At 43.5% G+C, this 27,868-nt stretch overlaps 1 protein-coding gene across 2 annotated transcripts; it reads right to left on the bottom strand.

Moving 5' to 3' along the window:
• Positions 1–89: 89 nt before the first annotated feature.
• Positions 90–27,868, bottom strand: LOC149322435 (peripherin-like). Of its 2 annotated transcripts, XM_089477590.1 has the most exons (9): positions 27,278–27,868; positions 22,528–22,588; positions 22,075–22,170; positions 16,856–17,020; positions 16,107–16,232; positions 12,772–12,992; positions 11,851–11,900; positions 11,105–11,184; positions 90–6,547 (listed from the first exon to the last, which is right to left on the bottom strand). In XM_089477590.1, the coding sequence occupies exons 1-9, from the start codon at positions 27,844–27,846 to the stop codon at positions 6,500–6,502; spliced, it is 1,416 nt and encodes a 471-aa protein (XP_089333716.1). In that variant the 5' UTR covers positions 27,847–27,868; the 3' UTR covers positions 90–6,499. The 2 variants fall into 2 exon arrangements, with proteins under 2 accessions (XP_089333716.1, XP_089333723.1); XM_089477597.1 differs by lacking the exon at positions 11,105–11,184.

Below are 27,868 nucleotides of genomic sequence, written 5' to 3'. Positions count from 1 at the left end.
TCAATTTCCTCATTGTCTAGGTTGAATTTAAGACTACTTAGCATCAGAGAAATCCTCCCCCCAAAAAAAGGACAGAAGAAGAAGGTCTCTTTAATATGATATTTATTGGCTAGTTGGAAGCAATACATGGCACACAATGTCCAAGTGGCATTAAGTAACAGTCACTATCCAGGTGAGATCAAAAAGCATCAGTAACAGTTCTACAGCAACCACTCCCATTTCCATGCTACCCTGCATTGTCTTTGTGGGAGTGTGAGATTGATTGTTTTGTCACCTGGGCATACTACATCATCTTTCCCCGAGTGAAACATTTGTGAGACGAGCCAAATTGTAAGGAAGGATATTCCAGAGAGCCAATATATGACAGCATGCTGGGGGTAGAACACAGAAGAGTGGGCCTGATGGCTAATTAGCACAGTATGGTTAACCAAACCAAGATTGTGCCAAGATTGAGTGGATCAGGTTTAGGGCACTGATCTGTTATTATGGAGGAATAGCACCGGGTGTTTTCACCAGCTGTGAGTAGGAGTATGGGGAACCAAGCACATGAGTATCAAAAACAAGGGAATCAGCACCAAAACCCATATAGGAGAATTTCTGTGATCAAGGGGGAATAATAAAGGAAAATATAGAAGTAAGGCTGAAAGAGGTGTCAAAAATCCAGAATTAGAACTGTGCCATGTGCTAATGCCATCACATAAAGAATCACTCTCAGAAAGTTTTGAATTATGGTGCAACCCAGTCCTTTACAGAGTCGAACATACTACACAGTGCATGAGATTGCAGACTTAGAGGCTGGAAAGTGGTGCTGCTCCTGCTGTTTTGCCAGAGGGACAATTTTATAACTGTGACAAATTTGCAAATCTTGCTTCATTTCTGTGACTGTCAATGTTCAGAACAGGATCTGAAGAAAAAATAGTTATCCAGATAGTTGTCCCAAATAAAAGGAAAACAAAATGAATGGCCACCAATTGGGAACAATCTCCTCTTTAGTTTTTTGTGCATTTTTGGGCTATTTCCTCTTTATTTTGAATGCCAGCTCCCAAAAACTACCATAAGCAGACTAAAACATCCGTCAAATCTCTTACAGATGAGAGAAACAATGAAGCATTTTCTGCAAGTCAGATCTCCACCAAATATAAAATAGCTCAATCTTAAACCATCTGTTATTGCCCTAAAGTATGATCCACTCAGAAAGGTATCAGGTTCAAATGCTAAAGCCTCTTTAACTAGGATGAACACATACAAATGCTATTCTTTTTCTGCCCCCCTCCACCCTATTGCAGCAACCTTAAAATTGTCCCATGGCAGAGGTGTAGGCCATAAAAGGAAGGGGCAGCCAAAAGGGGTAGGGGCACAATTTCCTTTTGCATTATTAATATTAAAGATGGGCTTTTGAAGCTGCAACTTAGCAATTCGGGAACCAGATATAACAGTTATCTAGATGATGGAATTTCTCAGTTATAGGCAGAGTTTCCAGAAGGTATGGACTACAACTCCCAGAAGCCTTGAGTCACAGGGGCATTTTGGGAGTTGTATTCTAAGTAAATTCCTAAGTGCATTGCAACATAACAGAACTGGGAAACTGAGATCATTAAGAGAAGTTGGCAAGTAAACATACTTAGAATTCAGCTGTCAAGTCAACTTTTGGTTTTATAGGCCAGAAGGGGAGAAAGACTCCACAGACGACAAAGAAATAAAAGCTTCAAAGGATTTGGAAGACTTGGAGAAAAATGGAAACTGAGACATCCAAATTATCTTGCTCACGTGTAGGTTCTCAGCCTAAGGCAAGCTTTCAAAAAGTTAGATCAAGGCTTGGAAAACACTGAACTGTTCTTCCTTCAACAAGGGAACAGAAACGGAAAAGGAAAAAACCTATAGGGGCCTTATCTGTCACATTCTGATACTGTTGCAATTAATATTATCTAGGAGGTGTTTAAAAGAGAACTAGCCAAGTTCTTGAAAGTTAAAAATACAGATGTAAAATGGGATAGCTAAGGGCATTCTTACAGTGAACTCCTATCTAAAACATCAAAGAAATTATGAATAATGATGATACAGTATGTGCAGGCTTCTTTGGAAGCTAGTTTCTCTCCTCTTCTAAGTTAGAAGGCCTTATGCTACTGATCCCTTCAGTGACTCACCAAGCCTCCATTATGCTCCTGATTTTGTTGTGTTGCATCTTCTTGAACAGTTTTGCCAGAAGTGTCCCTGAGAAGCTACATCTTTCTTTGTACAGTGCCTTCAGACTAGCCGTATAGGTACATGAACTGTATTTTAAAGGATCTGTTATGGGATAAAAAGTTTTATTCATGTAATATGGTGGCTCTACAGCAGAGATGGGAATTGCCAGATCCTCCTGATGGCATTGGACTGCAAGTCACAGCACATAGTCAATGGTGAGGGCTGAGGGGACTTGTAGTTCAATATCTGAAAGGCTGTAATTGCCCACCCCAGCAGCAGTTCAATGGGACATTGAGAGGAAAGAGCAAGCCCACTTCTTGGCCTGCCATGTATCCAGTATGCTTGGTTGCTGCCAAGCCCCATGTGTCAGTTCCTTTACAAAACTAAACATTACCTGCATGAGTAGTATCTGAGATGCTGGCCACTAAAAACAGGCAGCAGACACAATGAATGGGTGACAAAGAAAAATGCAAGATGAATGGTGATGAGGCCAGACAGACCTATTAGCTCACTGGCCACCTGCTAAGAAATGGGGTCCTAAAGCAGTTGGATGAAGATACAGCTAACAACAACATTGGTGAAGGCAAGCCATTCGGCTCAAACATTATACCTCTTCTTCTATAATTAATTTGTAATAATAAATGATCGGAAGAAACATCTCTTTCCAGGCCAAAGTTAAACTAAGGTCATTCCAGTACAAAAGGAAGGGCTATAGCCTATATAATTTTCTCCAGCCATTTATAGCACAGTGCAGGCCAGCATTGCAGGACTGTTTCTAGCCTTTTGAAAACATCACAGCCAACTTGCCCTGAAGTTGTATCAGATGGTGGAATAGATACCTGGTGTCCATTTCCTGGTGTTCAACTGAACTGTATAGATATGAGTTCTCTGAGCAGCAGAATTAAATCTGGCCTGGATATTTCTACCCTCAGCCACACCCAGGGTGGCCCTGCCTACACTGACAAGCTCTTCATAGAAATGGGAAAGGTCAAGAATGAGTAAAATCTGCTTATCTCCAGAATTGCTATGGTTGACATGAGAAAACATCTAAAGTTTACCCTCCCCTCCCCACACCCCAGTGCAGCTTCTCCACTTCTTTAACCTCCATATTGGTTCAAAGTAGAGTATCAGTCAAGTAGCTGTGGTTAAGACCATGAGAATTTGCCTGCCCGGCATATAATCAAAAGTGGAAAACCAAGACAGATTGGGAAATAACATGTTGAGAAATGGACTTGGCACAGAGACCAATTACACTGATAGCAGCAGCTGCAAAAGCCACCACAAAGCTTTCTTCCAGAGAAATGTATTTTCTACTAACAAAAACCTGTTTTCCAATTGAGCTACTCATCTAGAGTGGGAGTGAGCAGTACAGTCAGTTGCCCACTGTCCCTCATCACTGTAGCAGCAATATGCTGCAATTTTCAATTAAAATGGAAAGTGAGTCCCTTGTTTTCAAGTTGTACTCTGCAAAGTCTCCTGGAAGCATGATTCTGCTTGAAAACAGGCACACGCTTTCTGCCAATCTTGTTTTAAAAAAAGATATTGCCTTTATTCTGTGGCTGCTCTGCCTCCAAAATTCATCAACACAGGGGCAAGATCAGTAGCAGTGGTACTAGAAGGCAGCCCCTAGTGGGTTCAGGGCGGGTTATTCCCCACACCACAGTTGCCCCTCTCTAGTCTAGACTCTGAGAGGACTGGAGAGGTGAAAGAGGCCTTCAAAAACATGTGTCTCTCTGGTGATTTCCTGCACAGGGACGTGACTAAAGGAAAGAGGAAAACAGTTCTCCCTGCCTACCAAGTGGCTCCATGGTTTAAGGTGGAAAGGAAGAAATTTTCTCTGATCAATCAACATGGCAAGACATGCAGTGCCTATACCTGTGGTCGTCATGAAGTTGAATGAAGGAAGGGAGTATGGAATGTGAAGAGAAGAGGTAGAAGTAAAAACAAAATGGCAGCTAGTAGGAGGGCTGAAGTGTAGTGATAGCTTCCATTTAAATGGGGTAATAAACCAGCTCCTTGTCTGCACTTTTAAAGACACTGTCCATGATACGGAACACTGTCCTGACAATATGTTCAAAACCTTGGACAGCTCTTTTAAATTTGGACTAAAACTGAAAGGAATGTATCACTCACTCAGAGGATTTTATCTTGGAAGAAGTTACCTGCCACCACTGCTGAAGCGAAGACAAAAGACAAGGTGATAAAAGTGATTAAAATCTGAGAACAAACATAACCATTAGAAACCTGGATCTGAGAAGCTATCTTTATAAGGCACTATCTTTAGCATCCACGAGAAGCTACAGCTTGTGCCAGCAAAACATTCATGCCACTTAATTATGTATAATAAACATATCATTGTGTTGGTCCACCAAAACAAATCCTAGAGTCTACAGATAGCAATCTCTTTTCATTATATATAGCATTTCTATTGGCCAGCAGGAAGTAATCAACACCCACTCATGGTAAGGAATCATAATTGTTAGATGTAGGCATATTCCTTCAGTATTTTTAAACCATCAGCTTTGGCTCAGCACGTGTGAAAGCAATGTCTACATGCTGCTGTAGACTAAAAACCATTTGGTCCTCTGCCTTTCTCACATCTGTGACACTGCCCTGTATGCAATACAAATGAAGGGGGAACCCAGTGGTGTTCTGGACTGAGACCAGCAAAACTGACTTTGGTGCCTTTTTGTACCACATAGGACTTGACCAGAGGTGGAATGAGAGTGTGAGGTTTCCACAAGAACACAATGAAGTGAGTAGAGGAGAGGGAGACTGCTTTGGAAGGCAGGAGGAGGTCAGATGAGCTGTCAAGGACTTGCAATCTTGAAATATTGTCTCAGCAAGACCCAAAGTTTATCTGATTCAGGAAAAGAGTTATCATTTTCGAGGTATATGATTTGCCTCTAAAGAAGAAAGGCAAAATAATGTTACTTGAAGCCTGCTATAAATAAAACAAAACACATTTATTTAGGTTTAAGTCCCAAAAGCCCAACATTAATCAAACTGGGGAAAGGAAGCTAGCATGTTAGAGGCATACAAGTGGCCTGTGATAAAGAGTTATTTATGAAGGCAAAGTAATGTCACTCCAAGGCTGCTGTATGAGAATAAAACTGTCTAGGATTAAGACCAATTGAATTCAGTGGGACTTACTTCTGAGGAAAGGTCTGGGTTGAAAGGTTGCCATTGTGTCCCATCAGTGTTAAGAACCAGTGATAAACCATATCAATCAACTTGTCAGTGACCTGTCCTTTTTCTTTTGAGTGTTTTTGGTTTTAGAAGAATATCCTTGAAAACATACATTTCTTTTAAAATGCAATCAATAATCTATTTTTCATTTATTATTATTGGGTGCATTTGTGAATACTTAAGGAACGTGATTATTTGTAGCATTTGTACAGCACTTTCAAGAGTTCAGAGTGCCTTGCATGTATTTATCTTGTTATCCTTACAACAACCTTGTAAGGGAATTCAGTGGTATTCTCCCTCATGGTGCAGGCCTGGGGGAGAGGGGAATGAGCTAGTGAGAGACTGAGGTTGAGAGAGGAAGAGAGATGACTGGCTAAGGCCATCTGGTGAATTCATGACAGAGGCAAGAATCAGGAACTTACTGGTACATAGCTTCCACTTATAATCTTGATAAGAAGATCAGTTGAGAATCTCTGTAAGGAATGATTGGTTATAGTGGTTAACACAGAGAATTAAATGGTGATCAAACATTTGGTTCTCTTTGGTGTTTCTAGGTTGGTGTTGCCTAGCTAGACTTGCCAGATATCAAGATTCTGCCATTTTTCACAGCCATTGAATTCTGTGGACCTTGTGATTATACTCAAGGTTTTAATCCAAACATACCTGGCACACCTAAGCCTCACATGGCTTGATCTGGATCAAGAAAGAAACCTTTCTCTCTTCCACAAGAGAATACTGATATAGGATGGGATGGGGCTTTACTGAGCAAGATGAGAGAAGGTGTGGTAAAAAAGAAAAGAGGCACTGGAAGAGTAGAGTAGGATGAAGAAGAGTGGCATCACCCACTCCCCAGACTGTGGGCGGTTATTGCTGGGATCACAACCAGGCTGACCTCAGGAAGGCTAGAGGTGCACATTAAGGGGTATAACTGGTTTGTGAAGCCTGGCAGACAGTGCAGGAAAGTTGTCAGAGGTAAGAAGTATCATTATCATTATCATTATCATCAGTAAGGCCAGTGTGGCTTTGTGAGGAAATGGGGGAATCTGCTGCTGGGACTTCTTCTGTACATTGGTTAGCTTTAGTGCCCATCTCCATGGCATCTGGGAGGCACTGGGTGTAGCCAGCATCACTTCTCTATCTCAGCCCTCTGCTCTTTCCTGGATTCAGTCACCACCTGCAGGAGACAAAAGAGCAGGTCACAGGATCACACCAAAGCACAGTGAATGTGGGAGCAGGCAGGACGTGGGGAGTGAGAAAAGAGCCAGCATGATGTAGTGGTTTGAATGCCAGACTATGACTCTGGGGCTGTATCTGTACTGCAGAAATAATGCAGTTTGACACTGCTTGAAATGTCATGGCTCAACGCTATGTAATTCTGGGGTCTCTAGTTCTGTGAGATATTTAACTTTCTCTGTCAGAGAGCTCTGATGCCAAAAGAAACTACACATCTCAGAATTCCAAAGGATGGAGCCATGATAGTTAACTGCATTAATTCTGTAGTACAGATGCACCCAAGGAGAGCAGGGATTGAATCCCCACTCAGCCATGGAAGACCTTGGGCAAGTCACACTCTCTCAGCCTCAGGAAAAAGCAACAGCAAACCCTACAAGTCAAAGTCAACCAGAAAATATAACAACAAAGGGAATGGAATGAGCACTGCTAGCCCATCCACAGATTCAGAGGTAGGGTCATGTGCATTCCCCCATTCTGTGCATTTCCTCCAGGCCTTAGATTTAGCATGGAGTGAAATACACACACACACACACACACACACACACACACACACACAAACACACATTAAAAATGTAAAATAAATGTAAAACAATTGATTTGAACTGTATGAGCCTAGAGAAAGAGCAAGAGAGAGAGAGATCACTGACGCTAGTGGACAGAGGAACCTGGGTAGGATCTCAGTCCATTTTGTGGCCCTTTGCTCCTTCCCATATCTGATGCAAGGAGGAAAATATGCAAAACAAACTACTGTGTGCAAAATTTTATAACCTGCAAAACTAAAAGAGGAGCCAGAACGTAGAATTCATTTATTTAATGAGCCACTGTTGTAGCTTGCTTCTCCTCCATAGGGAGAGGGACAGCAAAAGACCCAACCTGCATGGTTTACACAATGCCACAGACCCCTCTTCATGGTGACCTATATGGTGAATCACTTCTAAGACAGGTTCACTTCAGTGATGAGTAACAGAGATTTCCCCCCTCTTTGCAAGGAGAACTAACAGCTCGCAGTCTCTCCAATCTAGCCAATACAATAAATGCACAGTCTTATCATTCACAACTGAGCTGCAATAGCATAAAGAGGCCACTAGATGGTTCTACAGTCTAATTCCACTGGCTTCCCTTCTATAGTCCTTTCCCTTTGAAAAGCAGCTGGGTTTACTCACTCTCCTATCCCATAGTTTTTTTGGTGGGTTTTTCGAGCTATGTGGCCATGTTCTAGCCCTCAAAAAACCACAAAAAACTATGGATACCAGCCGTGAAAGCCTTCAATTTCACATTCTCCTATCTCACATTCTCCTCTCAACTCTGCTTGGCATCCTACTTTTTCAAATGCTGCCCCACAACCTCACTCTCTCCTCACCAGACCTTCTGAGCTTATATCAGAGCTGGACTGCTAGTTTTTGGCTCTTCCTCCACAGTTATTTCCCACCACATTGTTACAGCTCCCAAGTGTCCCAGTAGCTTCAATCTGAGTATAGTCCAGGAGGGTTCCCCTAGTAAGTGTAGCCCTATTACACACACCCCTAAGAGGACTGGCCTGTGTCCACTCTTCTCACGCCTCACCTTATCAAAAGAATTGGCATGTTGCTTCCCATGATGGTAAGTGACTGTAAAGACATAAGGCTGTAGGCTAAGGTACCACTGTACAAGGCTTTAGTTAGTATCCTTCACACAATGAAATGTAATGGGCATGGTCAGCTACTAGGCAAAAGGGGGCACCCCAGAAATAGTGCCCTAAAGTGGATACAGACCACTTAACTGCCAAGGCCTCACATTCTATAGTGGAATGTCATCATTGCTGAGGGTTTAATTTTTTATTCAGAGACAACATGGGATGCAGTCTGCACTCCTTATCAGCAGACCAGGGACATAGCCAGGATTTTAGGAAGGGGGAGGGGGGTCCAGACTAAGTGCCACCATTATAATGGGGCTTGGGCGCAGCGGTGCAGCAGCATGTACCATTCATTTTTCTAATGGAAGGGGGGGTCCGGACCCCAAGAACCCCCCCCCCTTGGCTACGTCCCTGAGCAGACATGCCATCTGCTGCTTTAACCATCCATGGACTGCAAGCCACCATTTTTGGGTAATAGCACCACATGCATGAGACCATGCTAGCCAGCACACAGGCACCACACCGCCATTACTTTTAATGGGACTTGAATACACGCATGGATTTTCATATCTGCATGAGGGTCCAGAATGGATCCTCCCATGAATACAGAAGTCCGACTGTATTTCTCTTTCCCACCTTTCTGATCCAGGATTGCTCTCAACCCATATTCCAAGGAATCTGTTTGCCAAATGAAAGGTTTGGAAAAATCAGGCACTTTTAATATGGGAGCTTGATACAACTTATCTTTGAATAGTTGGAATGCCTGATCTTTTTGTTTTCCCCAGTGTAGTTTTCTTGAACTCTTTTTTAAAAATCGGTTAGTGGAGCAACTATGGCAGCAAACAGGCTGTCATCAGTACAGGCTGCACCACAACTGTACACTGGATTGTGCAGGGGTAAAATATCCCTTAGTCTTTGAAAGGTGGCCATAGCCCCATGTAAGCCAAAGGTCATAAAAGTGAAGTGATAGAGCCCCTGGAGGTGGCAAAGGTAGGACCTTACCACACAGGGCACAGAAGTAGGGTCAGTTCGCATTGGTCGATGCGTATTCGCGTTATAACGCATCATTAATTCACACCCGCACTCTCTGAATACACTTTGCCGATTCTTATTCGCGTCATATTGCATCGTTCATTCACACCTGGGCGGCCTTCCGAATCGAGGTTTTGCGAATCGGCCAATGCGTATTCAGGCAAAGTGAGGCAAGTGCAGATTGGATAACCACACCAGCCCAATACAATGTGTATTGGCCGATTCGCATCGGCAGCCTTGCGCATGCTCTGTGGGGCTCTGAACTGGCGCAACATTTTAAACTTCCGGGGTGAAGAATGAGGTCACTGTTTAGTGCGTAATATCGCGAGAATTGCTGCCTTTAGCCACTTACGAAAGGGGTATGCACCATCTGTGTGTGTGTGTGTGTGTGTGTGTGTGTGTATATATATATATATATATATATGCACACACATAAATACATACATACATACTTATATATATACATACATAGTGGTACAGCCAAAAGTGAGATGCCTTTTTTTATGTGCACACACACATTTGTCTGTATGAGTATTTATACACACACACACACACACACACACAGATATACACACATATACACATAGTGGTACAGCCAAAAGTGTGATGCCTTTTTTATGTGTACACACACATTTGTCTGTATGAGTGTTAATATATATATATATATATATATATATACACACACACACACACACAAAAACACAAACACACACATATATATACAAAAACACACTGTGCCACAGCCAAAAGTGTGATGCTGTATTTATATGTGTACACACACATCTGTCTGCTTGAGTGTTTGTATATATAGGTGTGTGTGTGTGTGTACACACACACACACACACACACACAGATATACACACATATACACATAGTGGTACTGCCAAAAGTGTGAAGCCGTACTTATATGTGTACACACACAGCTGTCTGTGTGTGTGTGTGTGTGTGTGTGTGTGTATACATACATATACATATACACACACACACACACATATATATATATATATACACACATATACATATACATATATATATACACACACAAACTGTGGAGCAGCCGAAAGTGTAATGCTGCATGTATATGCTTACACACACATCTTGTGTGTGTGTGTGTGTGTGTGTGTGTGTGTGTGTGTATATATATATATATATATATATATACACACACACATATACATATACATTCCCCCCCCCCCCCCCGACACAAAAGGTTTCCGCTTTATCTCGTTCAATGGAAAAATCGCTCCCCAGCCCCGGCAGTTGTCCTGAAAGGGGAAAGGGCCAACGGAAGGAGATGGGGGAAATTCCAGCGCAGCATCATGGGAAATTTGTAACCCGGTGGTCTTCAGGAGAACCAGCGGATTGGATGTACACAACAGCCAAAGCAGCAGAGGTTTCGCACTGGCCATCAATACGGATCCCGTGAATCCACTATTTTTGCAGACTCGCAAAACGGAGGAGCCGGCTGCCTTCAGTTCAGAACCCCGCCGTGAATACGCATTGGCCAAAGCGTATTCACGTTATATCGCATTGGTCAATACATATTCTGAGCTCACAGGTGTGAAACACCAATGCGATATAACGCAAATACGCATCAACCAATGCAAACTGACCCTAATTCTGTGCCCTGTGTGGTAAGGTCCGTAGTCTTTCAGGAGTGAGGGGGATTTGCCAGTATCCTTTGGTGAGATCCAAAGAACTCAGATACTGAACAGTCCCTAGCTTTACCATAATTTGTCTACCCTTAGCATGGGGCAGGCATCAAACTTGGATACCACATTACCCCTGCGAAAATCTACACAAAAGCACATAGTACACAGCACTCCAAAGATGGGAGAAAGGGAACAAGCTCACCTCTCCATCCTGGGTCTCAATGGTTTTGATCAGTACTGTCTTCCTTGTATGGGTCTCTACAGTGGGCTCTGGCTCTGAAACTACATGGAATAGATGCAGTAAGGAGAGAGGATCACACCACCCTCAAGATAACCATCCCCTTTCATCTCCTTGATTTAAAAAAAGATCCCTTCAGACAGTGATAGGCAATCAGAAGGATCTGGAAATGGCAAGGTGGTGATGGATGGGAGCAGGAGAGGGACAGGCAGTGGTAGTGTCTTCCATGTCTGTTTCCAAGGGAAAGCAGGAGCAACAAAGAGACTGAGCTCTATAAGTCTATAATTCTATGAACTGAGGTCTACAAGTCTATGTAGGATAGGAAAGGAGAAAGGAATTTATACAACACACCTTAGCTGTTAACCAGTGCATTTCAAGCAAAGTCAACTATAAATCAGCTCTGGGTAGGGACTGATCAACATGGGGCACAATGAGCGCATCAGGAAAACATAATCACTCAAGTTTACACAAAGGCACAAAATCTTAGATACAGTTTAGAAAAGATGCTTATTAAAATTGCAGCTCTCACCATCTTCCCAGTCAGTGGTGGCCATGCAAGCTAGAGATTCTGGGAGTTGCAGTCCAAAAATGTAACTTTTCCAAGCTCCAGCACTGATGACACAAAAATATCTTTGTGCCAACTCTTCTAGAACCCCACATTCAGGTGCAATGGCTTGCCCCTCCCACAGAGTGAAACAATATAGGCTTACCTGTAGTCCTGATGCTGAGAGATGCCATGGAATGGACAGGAACAGTAATCCTAAAGGGAACACACAAGTGAGTAAACAGTATAACATCTAACTAGCATCTAGGCTTCCCCTTTAAAAGTCCTCTTCCATCCTTTAAAGACAGATAATATTCCCCCTGCTTTTCATTCATGCAAGAATACCCTGTAACCTGAGAAAAGAGAGAGCTACCATTCCCAACACTGTTTTAGGAGCCACCAGAACACCCCATTTGGTGCTTCCCAGACATGCTACTAAGGAAAGTAGCCAATCTACAGTCATTTGCCATCTTTGTTTCCAGAAGTGCCATATGGACCCTAAGGCATTTTAACAAAATGAAGACAGCAGACAGCTGCAATGTGTCTGAGTGCAAGTGTGGGAGGAGAGAAGGCAGAGTAGGGCATGCTAGATGGATGTATGGGGTGGGTTGCATTTGTGTGAGAAATAGTGTATGGTGGATGATCTTTTGAGAAGAACCATTGGAAAACAACTCTGTAACAAAGAGAAGGAAATGATGTGTGTTATGTAGTGGGTAATTGCCATCTTTGTTTCCAAATTGGGTGTGGTAAAGTGAAAGTTTTGATAAACTTGGGAAAGAAAGAGTGTGAGTGTGTGTGTCTGACTATCTGTCTCTGCATGCATGCACACATGTGTATCAGGGAGGGAGGGAGATTTGGAAGGTCAAGTTGAAGCTTTCCTTCCGTGAAACAGGTGGAGTAGAAAACAGTGGTGTGGTCTGGGATTCAGACTTCACCTCTGTCTTTTACCTCTGGGTAAACTGTGTTTCATTGCCTCCTCTGAAATGGCGCCAGGTCCACCACTGCAGCCATTTTTCACAGTGTTCATGACACAAAATTCCAGACATGCCCAGAAAGGTTGGAGAGTTCCTGTCCATTGGTTACCCACCTGCTCTCCTCCCCTTCTAGAAGCTTGCGGTAAGTGGCAATCTCAATGTCAAGAGCCATCTTGACATTCAGCAGGTCCTGGTATTCCCGCAGGTGCCGTGCCATCTCTTCCTTCATGTGCTGGATCTCCTGCTCCAGCCGTCCCACGGTATCCTGGTACGAGCCCACCTCAGCCCCATATTGGTCCTCCAGATCCCTCATCTGCCTCAGCAAGGCTTCATTCTGGCAAGGCAAGTAGTACTGGGGTTTTATTTTTATTTTTACCATATTTTTAAAGCATAGCTTGAGCCTAGACCCCTTACACAAAAACAATAGGGCTCAAAATGATGGTGAGTAAATGGCTAAAAGAAGATGAGTCTGCTGACTCAGAGCTAGTGACTAGATTCTTGGAGCTTCGAATAAAAGTAAACCCATTTTTAAAATCTTGTTATCATCAAACTTAAACCACTATGTGGGTGAGAAAGATAAATAAGTGAACATATACATGGAAATACTGTATACAAATATGTTCATCAGGCCCAATCTAAGCTCTAACCACATTGGCTCTCCAATATCTTGTCTCCCATCCAGCACACACACTGTGGTGTCAACTTGCATTATTTTTACAGTGTAGATGAACTGAAATCACTAGAAGTAGTTTAAAGAGTAGTTTAAATTTTAAAGAGATTGTCACAGAATTCTCAGTCTTAGCAGATGAGTTGCAGTATTTAGAAAAGGCTGCTAAGAAGGAGCTGGGATTTACCATTTGTTGTTGTTAACTGGCCACAAGTCAATCTCAACTCATGGCAACCCTATGGATGAGACATAATTCCTGAAACCCCATACCAGTGACCTCCTTAATAGAGTCCATCCATCTATCATGTGGCCTTCCGCTCTTCTTACTTCTCCCCACTTTTCCCAGCATTATTGTCTTTTCCAATGAGTCCTCCCTTCTCATGATGTGTCCAAAGTACGACAGCCTCAGTTTGGTCTTGGCTTCCAGGGAGGTCTCCAGCTTGATCTGCTCTAGGACCCACTTGTTTGTCCTTTTGGCTGTCCATGGGATCCTCAGCACTCTTCTCCAGCACCACATCTCAAATGAATGGATTTACAAGCTTCATTTTATATGCCGCTTCATACTGCCTAAGCAGTGTCTAAGCGGTTTACAACTGTAAGCTAATTTGCCACCAACAGTCTGGGTACTCATTTTAGCAACCTTGGAAGGATACAAGCCTGAGTTGAGCTTGAGCCCTGTTGCTGGTCTTGAACTCGCAACCTTATGGTTTTGAGTGAGTGGCTGCAGTACAGGCATTTAACCACTGCGCCACCAGGGCTCCTTTTCTTTTTATCTTCTTTCTTAACTGTACAGCTCATGCATCCACACATAGTAATAGGGAATAAAATGGCTTGTATGATTCTAACTTCTGTGCTCAGTTGTATATCTTTGCATTTTAGAAGATTTTCTAGTTCTCTCATAGCTACCCTCCCCATTCTTAATCTTCTTTTGATTTCTTGACTGCAATCCCCATTTCTACCAATGTTTGATCCCAAGTATAGGAATTCTTTTACTATTTCTATTTCTTCATTGTCTAGGTTGAACTTGTGAAAGTCCTCAATGGTAATTGTTTTTGTTTTCTTTATGTTCAACAATAAGCCTGTTTTTGCACTTTCCTCCTTGATTTTCCTTACTTGTTGTTCTAGGTCAATGAGGTTTTCTGCTAGTACTATGGTGTCATCTGCATATCTTAGATTGTTGATATTCCTACCTCCTATTTTCACTCTTCCTTCTTCTGTGTCCAAGCCTGCTTTTCTTATAATATGTTCTGCATACAAGTTGAACAAATAGGGTGAAAGGATACAGCCTTGTCTAACCCCTTTATCAATTGGAAACCATTCTGTTTCTCCATGTTCTGTTCTGACAGTCGCCTCTTGTCCTGAGTACAGATTCCTCATCAGGACTATCAGATGTGTTGGCACTCTCATGTCTTTAAGGGCATTCCATAGCTTTTCATGATTTATGCAATCAAAGGCTTTACTATAAGTATATAAAGCACATATTGATCTTCTTTTGGAATTCCCTGGCAACACTCCATTAGCCATCTTATGTTTGCAATGTGGTCCCTAGTGCCTCTTCCTTTTCTGAATCCCACTTGAACCTCTGGGATTTCTCTCACCATGTAAGGTTAGAGTCTATGGCCCTCTCCAGACGGGCCCTTTGCGGTGCGTCCACGACGTGCTAGGGTTGCCTCGGGGCAGCACGTGCACATGCCCTGCAACCCTAGCACGTCATGCATGCACTGCCGTTATGCAGTGCCTTACACACGGCGTGCGTAACCGTTACGTCGCAGCTGTGCAGCTCCCATACGGAGCTGCACAGCTGTGACATATATGCACCGTCTTTGGTGCTCTGTGGCGCAGCAAAAAGGAGCCACTTTTTGAGCTCCTTTTCTGCTGCGCGGCTGTGCCATGCAATTTGTATGCTGTGGTGCAGCTGTGCAGCAGAGAGAGGCGCCAAGGAGGTGCCTCTTCTGGGTGGTCTGTACCCCGCCTATGTTGCAGAATTTTCATCATGATTTTGCTTGCATGGGAGATCAGTGCTATGGTCCTATAGTTGCTTCAGTCTATGTGTCTCCCTTTTTGTGGACGGGGATGTATATTGATCGCTTCCAATCTGTTGGCCATCGTTTTGTTTTCCATATCTGTTACATATGTTGGTTAGCACTAGAGTTGACTCTATCAATGTGGATTGCAGCAGTTCAATTGGAATATCATCTGTTTCTGGTGATTTGTTTTTCGCAATTTCTCTTACTGCAGTTTCCACCTCACTTTTTAGAATTTGGAGTTCATCTTCATATGGCTCTTCATTTCATGTGTCCTTTATTTTGTCATCTCTTTTGTATAATTCTTCTGTGTATTGCATCCAACATATTTTTATTCCCTTCTGGTCTTGAATTATGTTATTTTTATTGTCATAGAGCATCCCAGTCCTTGGTTTGACCATTACATACAAAAAATAATGAAAACAGAGCTTGGAAATACTGAATGATTTGGACCACATTTCCCATAATCTCCTACATGATGCTGAGAGCTGTGGTCCAAAAAAAGCAATTTTTGCATTTTGCTAGAAATAGAATCTGGAGTTCAGGTTCTTGCTGAGGTTTTGTTCAACCAGCAGGAGCATCTCCTGCAGAGGGCAGCACTGAGTCCATTCTGCCTATGCACAAATCTCAGTGATCAAAGCAGAGGGATCTTGGGATACAGAGGAAAGCATCTCAGGAAAGACAAAATCTTATGGGTCTGTCCCAGGGAAAAGGACCAGAGTCTCATGCTAGCATAGTGCAGAGGGAGACTACTCACAGTTCCTTTGAGCCCATCCACCTCACAGGTGAGACTCTGGATCTGGCGCCGGGATTCATTCATCTCCTGTTTGGCCTGGCGAAGTGCCTCATGGTTCCTGTTGGCTGCATCCGAAAGGTCAGCAAACTGCAAGAAATTAGGGGGTGGAAGTTTTTTCAAGACACAGGGAAGAGCCCCAAGAGCAAAGAAAAGTTCTCCTGTTAGGTGGAAGCATTTGCCTCCAGCCAGTCAGGGAAGAGGGTTGAGTGAACCAGGAAATTCACACTTAATTGTTCTAGTTACCAAGGCCAGCTTGAAACAGTAGATTGTCCCCTGTATCTAGGAATATGGAGGATACAGAAAGTTGCCTGAGAATAGGACAGTGTAGCCCAGTAATGTCCACCCAGCCCAGTACTTTTTACTTTGACTGGCACCAGCTTCCCATGGTCTTAGGAAGAAATCACTCCTACACAAGGGTCACTTTTTTCTTCTTAACTGCAGATGCCAGGGATCATACCTGGGACCTTCTCAACACTACTAGTGGGCAATGGTCCTTCCTCACACTTGCAGCAGCCTCAGCCTTGTCCTGCACAGAATTCACGGCAGCAAACAGAGTTTTCACAGAGTTATCCTCACAGAAACCCTACAGGGAGTTTCCCAGCCAAATAGAGATCTGAACCCAGACCTTGGCTATCCCAAGGACACTATGCAGGTTCTGTCAAGATGCGCCCCAGCCACCCGCAACACATAATCCCCTCTAGTTTAGGTACCTTGGATTTGTACCACTCTTCAGCCTCTTGAAGATTCTTGACAGCGATGCTCTCATACTGGGTGCGGATCTCTTTCAGGGCAGCCGTCAGGTCTGGCTTGGCCTGCTCCACCTCAACTTGCACCTGCTGCTGGCTGTGGATGCTCACCTGCATGTCGTGCATTTCCTACATGTGTCAGGCCCAAAGGGAGGCATGTCAGAGACATACAAGGATGCATCAGTTGTGAAAAATGATTGGTACACATAAGGTCAATTGTGCATAGCAGAGCCATATGAGGGCCATGCAGAAAAAGCAGAACACAAATGACAAAAGATCCAATTTGATACACATACAACACAATAACATTACACATGGTAACAAGAATTTGAAACTCTACACAAAAAATGGCATTGTTTAGAATTAGAGACATCATAAGAGAGTTGCCCACCCACAGACGAACTATCAGGCTGACAGACAAAATGCAAAACAAAAACAAACCACCCACATTGTCACTGAATTTCTCAGGGAGATCAGCTCTGCCCAGCCTAAACACACAGGCTAGAATCCTGTTGGTAACACATGTACACTCTATGCACACATATGTCCTTTCATAAATATTGTAAAAGGAGCTATTTAGTGGCTCCTAAATAACTCTCCCCTCCTACTTTGTACACCTGCTGTAAATAACAAGCTTAGCCATTCAATGGGCAGAGAAGAAATCATTTAGTGGCTGCAGGAGATTGTGGGGCACCATGGTTATACAGTGGACCCTTGTTATACGCTGGGGTTTGGTTCCAAGATCCCCTGTGGATAACAAAATCTGTGTATGCTCAAGTCCCATTAAATATCTCTCTCTCTCTGGCTTTACTTCGCGAACGAAGATTCAGGAAGGACTCATCCTGCGCTTTCTACAAGTGCATTGATGACTAAAAAGGCCAATCCGAGATAAACAAGTCTGGTTGCAAAAAGCACAGCAGAAAGTCTCCTTGGGTGATGTTTCTGGGTTGTGGTTCTTTCTGCATTGTCATTTCTCTTCGAGACTCATTCGGCGTGAGCTTTCAAAAAAGGCTGCAGCATCGTGGATAGTGCGTCTCCATGCCTCCCGGTATGAGGCTAGGGCGGACCATTGTTGGTGATTAATTTGGCCAAGCCTGAGATATTGTTTCAGGGAGTCCTTGTATCTCTTCTTTGGGGCACCCCTCTTACGCTGACCCATGGCGAGTTCACTGTAGAATACTATTTTTGGAAATTTACGTTTGAAATCATGAAGAGAATGGGGTTTGGAAGTAGATGGTTAGCAAATATTGCTCATTTATATGACGATCAAAAGATACAAATTTTGATAAATGGACAAAGGACAAATTATATTAAGGTAGAGAAGGGCACAAAACAAGGTTGCCCCCTCTCGCCGTTACTTTTTATTATGGCTTTAGAAGTCTTGAACAATTCTATTAGAGATAATAAAACAATTACTGGTGCAAAGGTAAAAGGAGTAGATTACAAGCTCCGTGCCTATGCTGATGACATAATACTAATCTTAGAAGACCCAATCAAATGTATTGATCGTGTTTTAGGGGAAATGAACGAATTTGGGTTTTTCTCTGGATTTAAGCTAAACAAAAACAAAACCATATTGATTACAAGGAATATGAGTACTGTAGATGAAAAAGGACTAACAATGAAATCAGGAATTGAAGTAAGAAAAAAGGCAAAGTATTTGGGTATATGGTTATCGAATAAAAATATAGAGCTATTTGAAAACAATTATAAGACAACATGGAAGCAGATCTCAAGGGATATGCAGAGATGGAATAAATTGGACTTATCACTGTTGGGAAGAATAAGTACCATAAAAATGAACGTACTCCCTAGATTAATGTATCTTTTTTTAAATCTGCCCATAATTAACAATGATAAGATAATTCTGACATGGGAAAAGGAGATTAAAAAATTCTTGTGGAAAGGAGGAAGGGCAAGGATAAAAACTCAGATATTACGGAAAAGAAAGGAAAAGGGTGGTTGTGCTCTACCAAATATGAAACTGTATTTCTGGGCAGCAGGGTTATTATGGCTGCAGGAATGGGTTAAGTTGGAAAACAACCATTTGTTAAACATTGAGTCATCAAACTTGAGATATGGTTGGCATGGATACTTACGGTATCGTAAAGATCTAGTCAATAAAGAATTTGTCAACCATTCAATTAGGAAGCCCCTGTTAAGAATTTGGAAAATAATAAGATCTATGTTTTATTTCAAGATACCATACTGGGTTTCATCACAGGAGTCACTATTTGGCAGATGGGAAAAAACACAGAGTTGGATAAGATATAAGGACTTAATCAAGAGAACAACAAGAGGGGAGATTGAAATTAAAACCAGGGAAGAATTAGAAGGTAGAGGAATTAATGTTCAATGGTTCATGTACTTTCAAATTTTATCTAAATTCAAAGAAGATCTACTTAAGGAGGGACTGGAGTGGCAACCAACGGAGTTAGACAAAATCTTTTGGGATACAGATAAGGGGAAGATTTCGAAATTTTATAAACTTCTAGCTTCAAGGGAGCTTGAATCAGAAACAATTACATCGAATATGATAAGGTGGTCACAAGACGTGGGACATCCGATAATGCTAGAAAATTGGGAAAACTCATGGAAAAAAACAGCTAAGTTTACTGTAGCCCAAGATCTCAAAGAAAATCTCTTAAAGGTTGCAAACAGATGGTACTTGACACCATCCAAACTATCCAAGATGCATAATAATAGCAAAAAAAAACAAATGTTGGAAATGCAGTAAAGTAAAAGGAAGCTATTTTCACGTGTGGTGGTCATGCTCTAAAATAAGGCGCTTCTGGGGAAAAATACATGATAACATACAGAAAATAATTGGAGTAAAATATACTATGATTCCAGAATTATATCTCTTTAACATGACCAATTATTTGGGGAATGGGCCAGAGAAAAAATACTGGAAAATTGTACTGTACTTTATTACAGCCGCCCGAATTCTGTTGGCTAAATTTTGGAAAATGAAAAAAGTACCTAATACAGATGAATGGATACAGAAGGTTATAGAAATTAAAGCAATGGATAAGCTAACGGCTCTGCTGAAAAATGAGGAGTATAAAAATGACGTATGGAGACCCTTTGAAGACTTTGTGCACAAGAGGTGGAATGAAAGAATGTAATAATAAGAATGTAATTAGCAATCTAAATATGAAGGCAAATGAGAAGGCAGGGATTTAAAATAATATTTAGTAGAAGTAGAACATGTGGTTTACGGAACTATGTTAACACAAAAGATGCGAATATGTGAATACAACAATATTTCAGAGTAAAGAGTCATACCAAAGTAAAACGTAATAGAGATCAGTATGGAAGATATGTATAATAAGATTGAGCAAGGTCGTATTAATTTTTCAAACATATGTCTGTACCTTTGATCGGTGTCGTATAAAGAAGATGATATAGTTTACTTCGACATATATGTGGTGATCAGAATAATTGATTTTGGATTTTGAAATATTAAATAAAGATATAATTAAAAAAAAAGAATACTATTTTTGGGAGGTGATGGGCCTTCATCCTAGAAACATGTCCTGCCCAGCACAGCTGCATTCTCAATGCTGGTGGTCCCTGCTTGCTCAAGGACAGCAACATTTGTCACATAGTCAGTCCATATATTTAGAATTGTGCGTAAACAGCGCTGATGAAAGCGTTCGAGGAGTCGTAGGTGTTGGCGATAGGTGACCCATGTTTCAGACCCATAACGGAGAATAGACAGTACAACGGCTCTATACACACTGATTTTTGTGCTTCGCCTCAAGTGTTTGTTACTCCAGACTCTTTTGTGAAGCCTTCTGAATACACTATATGCCTTTGCTAATCTGTGATCGATCTGTTTATCAATCTTGGCGTCTGAGGAGATGATGCTTCCCAGGTAGGTGAACTGCTGAACGGACTTAAGCACAGATTTGCCTACAGTGATGTGGGGATGGTAGTGTTCTTCCTGAGGAGCCGGCTGGTAGAGAACTTCCATTTTCTTCAGGCTGACTTCCAGCCCAAAGAGCTCTGCAGCTGTAGCAAAACAAGATGTTAGGCGCTACAGAGCTGCTTCCATATGGGCAACAAGGGCAGCATCGTCAGCAAAAAGCAGCTCACGGACTAGATAGTTTAGAGTCTTAGTGCGGGCCCTCAGGCGGCTTAAGTTAAACAGGCTACCATCAGTATGGTAGCGTATGTAAATGCCGTCTTCTTCTTCGAGAGCTGCCATAGCCCTTTGGAGCATCATGCTGAAGAAGATTGTAAACAGAGTTGGAGCAAGAACACAACCTTGTTTCACACTATTAGTTATTAGAAAGGGCTCTGAGAGAGCGTCGCCATATCTGACTTGACCTTGCTGGCCTTCATGTAGCAGGATGATCATTTTGAGGAACTGGGGGGTCGGGCATCCTAGTCGTTCCAGGATCTGCCACAGACCTTTTCTACTCACAGTGTCAAAGGCTTTGGTGAGGTCGGCAAATGTTACATAGGGTCCTTTGTTCTGCTCTCTACATTTCTCTTGCAGTTGTCTAAGGGCAAATACCATGTCTGTAGTGCTCCTATTAGCTCTAAAGCCACATTGGCTTTCAGGGTGAAGTTCTTCTGCAATAGCAGGAACTAATCTGTTCAGGCGTATCCTCATTAAATATAATGACATAGTAAAATGGTATCCCTTATAAAAAATGGAAAATCAAGGTTTGATATTTGAAATTTATACTTTTTTTAACATTTTCAAACCATGGATGCTTGAATCCATGTATAAAAAATCTGTGTATAAGAAGGGCCGACTGTAAATGGGATTTAGAAAAAGCAGTGCTCTTCCTCTTGGATTTCCATTGTATTTGCTGCATATCTGGGACTGCTGCTGTTCTCTCGTGGCTGCAGAAGAGCAGATGGATGGTTCCTGGTATCCTGTACCCATGCTGGGGTATAACTATAGTGTAACTATGGAGTGGACAAAAATGAAGACATTGCCCCCTAATAAGAATTTTCCTTCACTCCCAAAATATCTAGGGTTCTGTGGACATTATGCACCTTAAAAGTACCTTGTTTTATGCACAGCTTTCCCTGCAAATGTGTATCCAAGGCAATTCTCCTGCAACCTTCAATGCTACTCTTTTTTTAGCAGCCAGGTGAGATAAAAAAAAATCAGTGAATAACTACAATAAATCAAGTGCCTTCTGCCCTTATGCCAGGCCTACCTCCTCATGCAGTTTTTTGAGGAATTCAATTTCATCCATGAGGGATTCAATCTTGCGTTCCAGCTCCAAGCGAGAAAGAGTGGCATCATCCACATCCTTCCACATCAAAGAAAAGAGAAAAATAGTAAGCAAAGCCAAGGATAACTTATCCATCTCTTTTCATTTTCACATAAAATGCGAAAGGAACAGTGCAAGACAGAAGGTAGTCAGGCGGACATGGGTGGAAGTGAGGGGATGGGACAGGATTCCCTGGCTCAGCACAACTAGGGAAGTCTACAGAGCTGCCAAAATGGCATTCAAAAACTAGTCCTGATCCTTGACATATAAGCAATGGATGAGAACAGTAGTGTAGGTGAACACGCTCATTCATACATGGGTGTTAGATCCAAAGTGTGAGACCAGTATGAAAAGGGAAATGTGGACTGATGAAACAGAAAAGATAGGTTTGCTCACCTTGCGGAACAAAACCAAGTTATTCTCAGCATCTTCACGCTTGTGCATTTCCTCATCCAGCCTGCAGAGAGAGCAACAAAGAGATGCAAACATGACTTGCCTTATTTCTAGTGTGCACAGGGCCAAACTGCAACCCTGACTCTGACCACACCCTATCTTACCCAACACATCCCCTTTCTTATATCAGAAAGTAGTACCGTGTGTGTGTGTGTGTATGCACACACACACACACACACACCTCCCTGCCCTTTGGACATCATATATACCTTTACTGTAACCCAGAGGTACTCAAACATTTTACCCTTGGGAACCCCACTTTACATCTATAAATGAACAAAATGCCCCCTGACTCAATATAGCATATGAATAAAAATATTTTATTTAATGTACGTATTTTCATGCACACATTCATATATATTTGTATTTTAGCATTTTATCAGGAAATAACATTGTTCAAGTAAATTCAATATTTGACTAAATGCATGTGTAAATTTTACACATAAAAATGTCTGGATGATGATGAGGAGGGATCAGGGCCTCTAAGTCTTGCATCCCTCTGTGAGCAACCCTTGCACCCTCTGGTGCCATCCTCCGCCATTTGAGAACCACTGTTGTAATCTCTCCTTGCTGCCATCCACAAAACCACATGTTGGAGAAGTTACTTTTTTCACTATAATTGCCGCAATCCCTCAGCCAACTTGCCTGGCAGCCATGCTACCTGGCAGATTCTGAGAGCCAGCCTGCTTAATTTTCAAAGATGTTGCTGTGTTTGTTTCTTGCAGCAAAAAAGGAAGAAGGAAGGAGGGGAAGAAAAAGAAATGTAGCAGCATCTTTAAGACTAATTGGTTTTTATTTTTGTATAAGCATTCATGGATATAAACCCCCTTTTTCAGATGTAGTGCACAGTGATAGTAGATGCTTTGAAAACTGTATTCTATTACATCCCATCCTATTTCCATACCATTGTAAATATACATTGTGCCTGAGCACTTATCATTCTGTATTGCTTCCAAAGAAGTGGGGTCATATCCATGAAAGTATATGCAAAAACAAAACCAGTTAGTCTTAAAGGTTTTGCCGCATTTGTTTTTCTCTTCCTCCTTTTTATCATGTTTAACTCTTTGCCAATGGTCAACAGAAGGGTATGTGAAATGAACTTCTCCAGTTACCTTCTTTTTCTGTGTGCTTGCCAGTGTGTCTGTGTGTTTGCATGCCTACAATTTATGGTGACACCATGAATTTCATAGGGTTTTCTTAGGCAAGGAATACCCAGAGGTGGTTTTGCCAGTTCCTTTCACTGAAATACAGCCTACAGCATCTGGTATTCATTTGGTGGCCTCCCATCCAAGTACTAAACAGTGTTGACTCTGCTTATCTTCCAAGATCAAACAGGATCTAGTGCCTTTAGGGCAGTGATGTCCAAACTCTGGCCCTCCAGGTGTTTTTGGACTTCATTTCCCAGGAGCCCCAGCCACCTTGGCCAATCGCTTGGGATTCTGGGAGCTGAAGTCCAAAACATGTGGAGGGCCAGAGTTTGGACATCACTGCTTTAGGCTATTTGGGCCCTTCTTCTTGGCACTGCACAGAAGAGTAAATAAACAACAGGCTTACTCAATGCTGATAAACTACATCTCTCATTATCTCACCACATTAGCTATGAGAGCTAGGGTTGATGGGAGTTGCAGTCCAACTTAATTGCAAAAGAAACATTCCACAACCTTGGGATAAGGGGCAGAAGAGAAAGGTAAGTATGACTAGGGAGATTTGATTGGAGGAGAGATGCAAATTTAGTGAAATTAAACAAATTCCGAAACAGTTCACAGGCATTAGCACTGGGTTTAAAAAAAAGTATCCCATTCTTTTCACGTGAAGTAAATATCTATTATTATTAACCTTTGGATAAAATTTAGATAAAACATTTTTGCCCAAAGAGCAGGTGGCAGCTCCTATATGGCCACACCCTTCTCTTCTGATGCATCGCTCAGTATTCCACTCACCCACATATACATATCACTTGGAAGATGAAAATATTTAAGAAGGGCAAGATGGAAGATAGGCAGTTCTACTGCTTTGCACACATAAAGGAAGAGCCCTGCCTCAAAGTTCCTCTCTCTTCCAGGCTTCCAACCCTTATGCTTTTCTCTCCTCTTCTCCAGCTGCCCCATTCACTACACCATGAGCAATGCCAGGTTGCGGAAATGTAAACCACACCCCACGGAGCCTTGAGGGAATGCAGTCTTGGTTCCTTTTCCCCTTAGTTTGGTTCTGCCCATACATCTCAGTCAATGTGTTAATGAGAACCAGTGTGGTGTAGTGGTTTGAGTGGAGACCAGGGTTCAAATCCCTGCGTGCCATGCAAACCCACTGGGTGACATTGGGCAAGTCACACTCCTTCGCCTCAGAGGAAAGCAAAGGCAAAGCCCCTGTGGACAAATCTTGCCAAGAAAACCCTGTGATAGGTTTGCCTTACAGTCGCTATACATCAGAAACAACTTGAAAACCCAGAACAACAAATGGGGTGATGGCCATAATGAGATATGCACAAAAGCGCTCCTATCCTGTGATGAAAGAGGCTCACAGTATCAGATGGGGGGGGCCTTATGCACGAACCGTTGCCCTAACTTGAAGAGATGGCTGCAGGTAACACACTCAGGCTGGCATCTGCTGCACCAGACTCTTGCCTAGTCATACCCAACTCCACCATGTCACTCCTTCATTGCCACCCCACACTCCTAGAGCACCCACTGCTAATACCACCACCGCATTCTACAAAGAGCCACACCCTCCTCCCTCCTTCCTCCCCTGCCCCATCCAGGCATACCATGGGTGCCACAAAGCCAAAGGAGAATGGTCCAAACCATGAAAGTCCACCTCTCCTCCTGCCACACCCCACCACCTTCTGCTGGTTCCTCCAAAGCACCATGCTCTCCTGCCCCACCCTATAGGGGGGCAAGCTCTTTTTTTCTGGATGCCTGGGTGCTTTCCTTTGCTGCACTTCAACATCCACTCCTGACCTGTGATGCCTTGCCAGACACATCCTGTTAGTGGAGCACTTCATCAACACACCTTTTCTGCCTTCCTCCTTGGCTCACCTCAAGGACCAATCAGGAACTATACTTCTTTTTCTGCATGCATCACTTTGGGGGGGGGGGGCACCTAGAAATTCCCACCTACTTTGCCTTGTGTGCATCTTTCACATCTCATGCTCTCTGAAGTTCAGGACAGAACACAGATTCAGCATGGGAGGTAGCACACAGCTGCATCCCACCAAAGCCATCCTCTCGAATCCCAGATTCCAGGTTCAAAGTCTTGAGCCCCAGTCCTACGTGACTACGCAGCACAGCGCTATGAATGCTTACTCAGAAGAGATCTCCAGAGTATTCAGCCAGGCTCAGGCCCACATAAGTGTACCTAGATTTGCAGCCTCTGTCAGTTTAGATACAGCCCCTCCCTCAGTATTGATGCACCATCCAAATGCTGGTTACATGCCTTTATAACCCAGCATTGGACATAAACAGCTGGAACTGGGATGCAACCAGTAATGCCTTCCTTTGGGCTGGAGATTAATATGATTCCCAGCCCAGAGCAATCCCTGGGCCACTGGATTCTTCCCTCTAATGCAAAGGCCCAGAATACAAAAGAAAAACTGTTCCAACAGATTTGACATTTGTCTTATATGCAGTTGGAATATTTGCTGTATACATCAGGTAAAAAAAAGCAATAAGACTAGGAATCCCACTCGTGTTGTTGTGTGTCTTCACACGTATGGTGATCCCACTCATAGTACCAAGCAAATCTCTTTTCTTTAGAGTCTAAAGTTGGGGAGGGAGGGCTTCAAAGGAGCATAGGGGGCAGAGTTGGAGCCTGCTCCCTATTCCAAAACTTGACTGGCTGAGATTAGTCAATGGTAAAATGGTGGATGGAAAAGACACTTTGCATATGTTCAGAGAGTGCTTCCTCACCTGCCCCATTGTGGACTCAAAACTGAACATTGCTGTAGGAGCTTTTATATGGATTGCATTCTGCGTGGCATAGCAGTTTGAGTGTTGAAACCTACTCAGCTTTGAAACCCAATGGGTGACCTTGGGCAAGTCACACACTCTCAGCCTCTGGGGAAGGCAATGGCAAACCTCCTCTGAACAAATCTTGCCAGGAAAACCCCATGATAGGTTCGCTTTAAGATCACCGTAAGTCAGAAATGACTGGAAGGTATACCATAACAAGAAAACATTCTGTTCAGAGAGTACCTCTTCACCTGCCCCCTCAGGGACTCCGAACTGAACATTACTAGGGAGAACTGCCTAAAACAAAGTCCTGATTTATACAGACTGCATTCTCGGCCTTATATTAATTCTCTCAGAAGCATCTCTAACCCGGGATGACTAGACATCCTCCGTTTCCAGGAAATGTCCTACATGTCAGCCTTCTGCCCAGGAGGAATCCCACAAGGTCCTCCATATTGAGCATGACTTAAGAAGCATCATCCATTTCCATTTCTCTGAGTGTTTTTTAACTGTCCTCCATTTTTCTTCACTGTCCTCCAGTTTGCAGTGCCTTGTCCTCCTTTGCAGGTAAGCCATCTGGTGCCTGGGCTCTAACCCACCCCTCTATAGAAATAAAGAGCCCAGGGTCACTCCTTCCCACTCCCCCGAGGGCAAAAAGGCCCTTCTCCACTTCCAAGGGCGGGGAGGGGACTGTGGCGGACGCTTGCCCCCAGAGGAGGCCGGCCCCTCCTTCCCTCCTTGCTCACCTGTGCTTGAGGGCCTCCAGGTCCTCGGCCAGGCCGTCCCTCTCCAGCTGGAGCCGGTCTCGGTCCTTGGCCAGGGCCTGGAGCTGCCCGCGGAGCTGCCGGAGCTCGCCCTGGAAGAGCTGGGAGGCCCGGGGGGGCTCCTGGGCGCGGGCCTGGCCCAGTTCGGCGGCGAGGGCGGCGTTCTGGCCCTCCAGGAAGCGGACCTTCTCGATGAAGGAGGCGAAGCGGTCGTTGAGCTCCTGCAGCTCCAGCTTCTCGTTGCTCCGCGTGGCCAGGAACTCCGCGTTCAGCGCCTCGGCCCCCGAGAAGTCCAGCGCCGGGCCCTTCTCCCCGAAGAGCGCCGACGGCGAGCGGGAATGGGGGCCCGGGCGCAGCAGCAGCAGCAGCTGGGGGCCCGCCGTGGCCCCGCGGGAGGAGCGGAGCCTGGAGGCCGAGGAGGAGGCGGCCAAGCGGGACGAGGAGGAGGAGGAGGAGTAGGAGCCGGCCGAGCCCAGCATCCCCGACGGCGCTGGCCCGAAGGTGCGGCGGTAGGAGGTGGAGGAGGAGGAGGAGGCCCGCAGGTGGCTCATGGTGGCCCCGGAGGAGAGAGGG

This window comes from Sceloporus occidentalis, unplaced genomic scaffold (genome assembly GCF_023333645.1).
Source record: "Sceloporus occidentalis isolate IW3139 unplaced genomic scaffold, rSceOcc1.0.p SCAF_1, whole genome shotgun sequence".
Lineage (NCBI taxonomy): Eukaryota > Metazoa > Chordata > Lepidosauria > Squamata > Phrynosomatidae > Sceloporus > Sceloporus occidentalis.
This window is presented reverse-complemented; position numbering and strand designations above follow the sequence as displayed.

Coding starts and splice junctions, on each gene's coding strand:
- LOC149322435 (XM_089477590.1), bottom strand. CDS start 27,846: ATGAGCCACCTGCGGGCCTCCTCCTCCTCCTCCACCTCCTACCGCCGC. Junction 22,171..22,527: donor ACTTGGTTTTGTTCCGCAAG/GTGAGCAAACCT, acceptor TTGATGTGGAAG/GATGTGGATGATGCCACTCT. Junction 17,021..22,074: donor TCAAAAAACTGCATGAGGAG/GTAGGCCTGGCA, acceptor TGACACATGTAG/GAAATGCACGACATGCAGGT.